Raw genomic sequence first — 6000 nt, 5'->3', positions numbered from 1 at the left:
ACAAAGAACCATGGCCCATGGTCGAAACGCAAAAGTCAAAAGTTTGTCTATAGGGTTTGGGCTTTGCTCTTTTTTTCTGGACCCAAAACTCGATCGAATTTTCACTTTGAACCTATCAACTAAACTAGCTTCAGTTTCAGAACCAATCTATGGTACAATTATCAGAATCACTGTTTCCAAACTAATTACAGCTGATTCCATTACTTCTCTGTTTAGATATATGATATTCAAATTAGTAAAATATAATGCAGTTCATGATGTACATTTAATCATCATTATCACTGCATTTAACATGGAATTTGTTTGAAGGAAAAAAAAAATAGCCCATAAAGTTTTGAGTAGATTCGACTAGTAACTCGTACAACTTTAACAGCAATAATGGTCGAATCAATATCCCGTTGCTTCGATCCATATGTATTCATTTTTCAAGGAAAATGTTGGAGCCTATTATCTCTCCATCATGTTACTCAACCAGAGAGAGAGATTAATGGCAGAGCAAAGGGCTGATCAGCAATCGCATGAAGTCCCTTCACCCGCCAGGGCGCCTGCATTTGCCATCCTTAATTGGTTGTTGTACCAGCTCATGAATCGGGCTATGAACTCTGTGGAATAATTTTAACATGATTTTTTGTTAAATAGAGAAACAAGGATGAACAGGATACTTAGTTACGAATTATTGCTCTGTAAACTTGGAAGGTTTGTATGCTTGCATACCTTCGATTCTCAAGAAAATCCTCATGTTCTTTCTCGCCGGGTCGATGACCTTATTACTCATTTCATCCTCACTCTCAATCATGCTTTCATCATCCCTCTTTAATATAAGACATTCATTGGAATTAGCTCTTAAACATCATGGAAATGAGATATTAAGGAGAAAAGAAAAAGTGGGTATTGGCGTTCATACATTGTATTCAGCATATAAACCATCAACTTGAGGATGCAAGTTCTCGTGCAGATGCTTTTTCACTTCTTCAACCAGAGACTGCAAATGAAGATGATTAAATTGAATTACTAGAATGGAAATCTAAACGGTTTCTGACTCATGCTACTGGTTGATTTGTAGGGGAAACACTTCCTACCTTGAATATGAAGTCAGGAGATACATCATGCTCTATGAGAATTTGAAGCTTTCCGCGGATTATGTATAGCCTGTAAAGAAAGTCCAGAAACGACCAACACTCTTTCAAAGCTATAGTAAAAGTTGAGAGCCCCTGATTGAAATTTCAGATGTAAGCTAAGAACAACTCACTGTTTTGGACTTCGTTCCTCGACTATGTTCTTGGCAATGTTTGCAATGTCCTCTTCCCATCCAGTTAAAATTACTTGGTCTTCCTTAAAAGGATACCTGCAACTCAAGAATAAAGTGTTCACCAAACAAGAGAAACGTGGAAACTGTTTTGGCTTCTTCATTTTCAGCATTTACTGCAAAAAAGTTTTGAGAGAGCTTTGTCCGACCATTTCCCTATTTTGCTGCTATCTTCAGGGGATATTTAATGAAATTGTTGCGTTGGTTCAATCATTAGGGGATGTCACTTTTGACAACACTATGAGGGAAGGGAGCCCTTTTTCGGATGCCTTAGCCGAAATATGGTGTTGATCAAGAATAAATGTTTCTGCTTGGTGGTAGCTATGTTGTTTTGATCACCTATGTTTTATGTCTTCTTTGCTGCTTATTCTTACCTAGGCGTTGCTCTTATTGGGCTCTGTTCTGATAGCAATTTATGGCTTTATTGTTTATCTTGTGCTACGGCTTGTCATGTGGGTTCTGTTTTAGCAATCTCTGTCCTTATTCTTTATCTTGTGCCATGGCCTGTCTTGTGGGGCTAGTGTTGTTTAGCTTGCTCCATCGCCAGGTTGTCCCTGGTTTTCCCATTTCTGGAAGTTTTCTGTCTGCTGTTATGGGGTGTCTCATGACTACCCACGACTGTATCTTACAGTTATGAATAAAATCTTATCTTTGGCTGAGCAAAATGAAAAATGGAAACAACAAGTTAAAAGATGGTAAGGATGGTGGAGAAGAAGTGTAATTTTCCTCACCTTGAGTGCCAGCAGGCTTCGAATGAACGAATGGCTTGACGGAGATTATTCTTGGAGCTGTCGGCCATCTTTTCCGCCAATTTAGTTGGCAGATATATGTCTTCTTGCTTAGCTATAAATTCCAGAACTTCAACAATCTGAAGGCATGAACAGAACTTTATCAAAATCTCCGGATATGATTCCATTTACTCTGGTAGTGTGAGTGTTTCCCACCCACCTCTTCTTTTGAAGGCGGAAGTAGCTGAATGAGCGTGCAAATTGGCCTAATTGGCTGAAGCCTTGAGACATCAGAGCAGCAGAAGAAAACCTTATTGTTCCCTTTATACCTTTCTAACAGCCATTTAATGTACAGCAGGGCATCTGTGCTTAGCTTATCTGCTTCGCATAGAATAATTGCTGCAGACAGAAACAAAAATCAGGAAATTAGTTAGGATTTTGTGTCTTTATACTGCTATCTGCTGTGCATCGACGCAAAATCTTCTCTGTACAATATGAGATCAGCGTTACTACCCCTGCTCAGTGAAATATAAGACATCCAGTAATCAATGGGGTGCATCGCAAGTTCCCTAATCTGGTGGCTACCAACAGGCATCAGCCCCCCAATTGGCCGTCCCTATCCTAGACAAAAATACAATCCCACAAGGCTATTTCACTAACTTTTACTCTAACTTTGTAGGTAAAGAAACGTCGTCAGCCTCCAAAAACCAAGCACCGACGACAGTCGACTGTCATGGCCAGAAAGCGACCCACCGATCCACCAGTGATTGGAATCTTAGCCTATTTTATCCTCCGTTGTTTCCAGCTCCGTGATGCTCTAGTCTTGTTCCCCCGATGTTTTCCTTTCCCCTGCCTTCCACTAGGGACGCAAGGTGCCAACAGTTCTGTTGGACTTAAAAACAAACCAAATCCCGCCAGTTGCTTGACAATACACATAGCCTGGCCAAAGCTCCCATATACACAAAAAATCATAGAAACTAAAGACAGGCCCCCCCTGTCGCCAAGGGATGTGTGCGTGAACCATTCAAAAAGAAACAAAAGTTGACATATCAGTGTGTTAAAAGAAAGCAGCAGAGAGGGTGAGAAAAAGCGAACTCTCGGTCCTCTCCGCTCTTCTCAATGGTGAAATCATTATAATAGTTTGCAGTTGACTTCTTGTTAGGGGAGTGGCACTAGTCGAACATACCTCTGCAGTTATCAGAGTAGGATGACAAAGCCTTATTAGATTTAGAGGTCTTGGTTTGTGTTTCCTTCATTAGTTCCACAATGACATGCTTCTCATACCCTCTTACATCCGAGAGATTGACCTCTACATGCTTGGAAGATTCCTTCACATTTACTTCGATTCTTCCTATTGATTCCCCCTGTCAGAATGTTACATATACAGAAAGATCTCATTTTAGGACAAGTCAACTGCAAACTATATTATTATGTCAAAATCTGTAATTTAATTACATTTATAAATCATTCATAAAGATAAAATATCAAGACATTTTTAAATTTTGATTAAAATTATACAAAAAATACTTAATTTTTAAAACAAACATTTTATCTCAATTCATCTAAATGATTTTAATATTAAATATAAAATATCTAAAATATTATTATTTTTTTATTGTTTTCTTTCTCTCAAATCGGTTGGCGACGTCTCCTTATATAGGCCAACCATCTCCTACTGAACACTAGAATAGCGCACTCTGAGAGCAGGAACGGGCTCTCCAAGGAGCCCAAATTGGGCTCCACTAGAATGTTGTTTGTAGGGGATCTTGAAATTTTTTTTTACACAAAATTATAATTTATTTAATGATAATTTTAAAATTTAAAAAATAAAAAATTATAATTTATTTTGTAATAATTTTTAATATTAAAAAAATTATTTTAAAAATATTATGACATCATCAAATTAATAAAAATATTAATAAATTTTTTTAATAAAATATTTTTAAAAAAATTAATAAATTTACATGTAATTTTGATTAAAATTTAAAAACATCATAGATTTTTTCTTTAATAAAATATTTACAAAAACTGAATGAGAATTACCTTCAAGTCAAACGCCTTGCACTCGTCCCTAGTCTGAAAAAGCATGAAAAAAGGCTTCCGTTAACTAAATGAAAGAATGGAGTTTCTATGGTCCTTTCTAAACAATACTACACTATATTAGTTCTACTCTAGGAAACAAACAGACTCGTTGAAAAGCTTTGCAAGGAATGCGCCACACAGTTAAACATTGACCTATAGATATTATCAGTGACTATTTGCATGCAATGAAGTTGCTGTGCTGAGATTAGAGTGCATTATTAGACTTCTATTTAACTATTGGTGGTGGTAGTAGTAGCACCATAGCAGCCGGCTATATTTCTCCAAGAAAAGGAAAGAAAAGAAAAGAAAGTTCAAGTCCAAATCTTCCTCTCCATGACTTCAACCAAAAAAAAAAACCTGTTGCCCAATGCTACCGGATTTTCAAATTTTATGGTACCTGGAGTCTGTCAGGTCCAAAAGCTTCTCGAAGCATAGCCCAGATCATGGTTCTCTTCCCAACGCCAGGGGGTCCTTCAAATATAACATGATCGCATAGATCGTGTTTCACCTGTGACATCCATCATCTATCGTTCAAATGCATTCCAAACTTTGCTCAGTACGCCCATATATAAGCGTAAAAGAATAATCTATGAAAAGGGATGAATTAATCTCACCAGAGCCTGCAATCGAGTGGCCTCACTTTTGTTGCAGATGAAATCTTTTAAAGCTTTGGGTCGGCACTTGTCTGCCCATATGAACTTTTGGTTCCCCTTGTGAGAATCGGCTTCTTTCTTCTCATCATTACTAAGAACAGTTTTGGTTGGCAAGATTGTTGGCGTCGGTGGTGTGGATGGTTCTGATACTCTCTCCCTCAATGGCTTCACCGTATCAACTAATTGAGGATCAGGAGGATCGGTGGCTTCCTTCTTCTCTGACTTCATCTCCTTCGGAAAAGTTGTTTTAACAGGGGTTGGAGGAGCAGCAGCAGGAGAGGGGTCTCGGTCACCAGTTTTTCTACAGTTGAAGCAGCTAGAACTAAATTCTTGCACTTTAACGAAGAAAGAGGAAAGAGAGCTGGAAGTGGTAGTGAAGACCGTAGTTGTGTGGCTAACACGTCCAGGACTCTCTGCTCCAGGCATATTTTTTTCGCGATTGATGGAGAGGGTTAAATCGATGAGTCCTTTGTAATAAGGACTGCACTTGTGGGTCTTTTCATCCACATGACTAAAAATGTAATTGCTGATAGTAGCCCTGTGAGAAAGTATGCCATGCAACTTATTATGTGCATCGAGACTCTCCGCTGTTAAATCAGAAGGCTTTGAGGAATCGTTGCCCAGTCGTCTGGGGTTGATGTAGTCGCCTAGTTCATTGATGTTGCTCCAACTAGTCCAGTAAGAGAACTTTGTGGGCCGACTAGAGGACGTTGAGGAGCGGCTGGGCCGGCGTATGAGAGTCTCAGATTTCTGGGTTGTGATAATGAGGTCTGGATTGGGCGAGGAGAGCCGGAGGATTGTTGCTGGACTCGGCATCGCATTTGCAGAGCTGCCAGGATCTGCAGTATGCTAGTTCTTTGTTTGCCTACCAACATCTCCTTCTTTTGTAAGTTTCCTTTGTTTCTTTATTTCTTTTTTTTTTTTTAAATTGGTAATCCTACTAATTAAAGTTTAGGAAATCCCAAAGACTTCGATGATTCTAATAAATGTTGACATGTGCTGGGCGTCACGAACGATGCATGGTTGATTTTGTCGCACTCAAACTCATGGGTCAAACCGGCTGGTGCTTGTTGTTTTCTTGGAGGAAAAGGCATATAAAACGATCGACAGTACTCAGAATCTTGGAGGCAAAAATATCCCTGGTTCCACAAATCCGAGCAATGCTTGAGGGTTAAATGCAGACTAGTTCCTCTTTTCAAAAAATAAAAAAAATGCAGACTAGTTCCTGATC

The 6000-nt window shown here is 38.8% G+C and overlaps 1 protein-coding gene across 1 annotated transcript; it reads right to left on the bottom strand.

Annotated features, from left to right (window-relative positions):
- Positions 1-328: 328 nt before the first annotated feature.
- Positions 329-5585, bottom strand: LOC110418812 (replication factor C subunit 3-like). The gene is made up of 11 exons (XM_021431656.1): positions 4731-5585; positions 4514-4624; positions 4078-4110; positions 3221-3398; positions 2255-2433; positions 2038-2174; positions 1250-1345; positions 1080-1149; positions 905-982; positions 715-811; positions 329-602 (listed from the first exon to the last, which is right to left on the bottom strand). The coding sequence occupies exons 1-11, from the start codon at positions 5583-5585 to the stop codon at positions 508-510; spliced, it is 1929 nt and encodes a 642-aa protein (XP_021287331.1). The 3' UTR covers positions 329-507.
- Positions 5586-6000: the final 415 nt, after the last annotated feature.

Source organism: Theobroma umbraticum, unplaced genomic scaffold, assembly GCF_002168275.2.
Source record: "Theobroma umbraticum cultivar Fairchild unplaced genomic scaffold, ASM216827v3 scaffold_30.0, whole genome shotgun sequence".
In the NCBI taxonomy this organism is placed as follows: domain Eukaryota; kingdom Viridiplantae; phylum Streptophyta; class Magnoliopsida; order Malvales; family Malvaceae; genus Theobroma; species Theobroma umbraticum.
The sequence above is the reverse complement of the archived record's forward strand: the minus strand, read 5'-3'. Positions and strand labels throughout refer to the sequence as shown.

Excerpts from the sequence above, each read along its gene's own strand:
- LOC110418812 (XM_021431656.1), bottom strand. The coding sequence starts at position 5,585 with ATGCCGAGTCCAGCAACAATCCTCCGGCTCTCCTCGCCCAATCCAGAC. Across the intron at positions 1,346-2,037 it reads GAAGCCTGCTGGCACTCAAG|GTATCCTTTTAAGGAAGACC; the intron begins GTGAGGAAAATT and ends CTTGAGTTGCAG. Across the intron at positions 1,150-1,249 it reads GAGGAACGAAGTCCAAAACA|GCTATACATAATCCGCGGAA; the intron begins GTGAGTTGTTCT and ends CTTTCTTTACAG.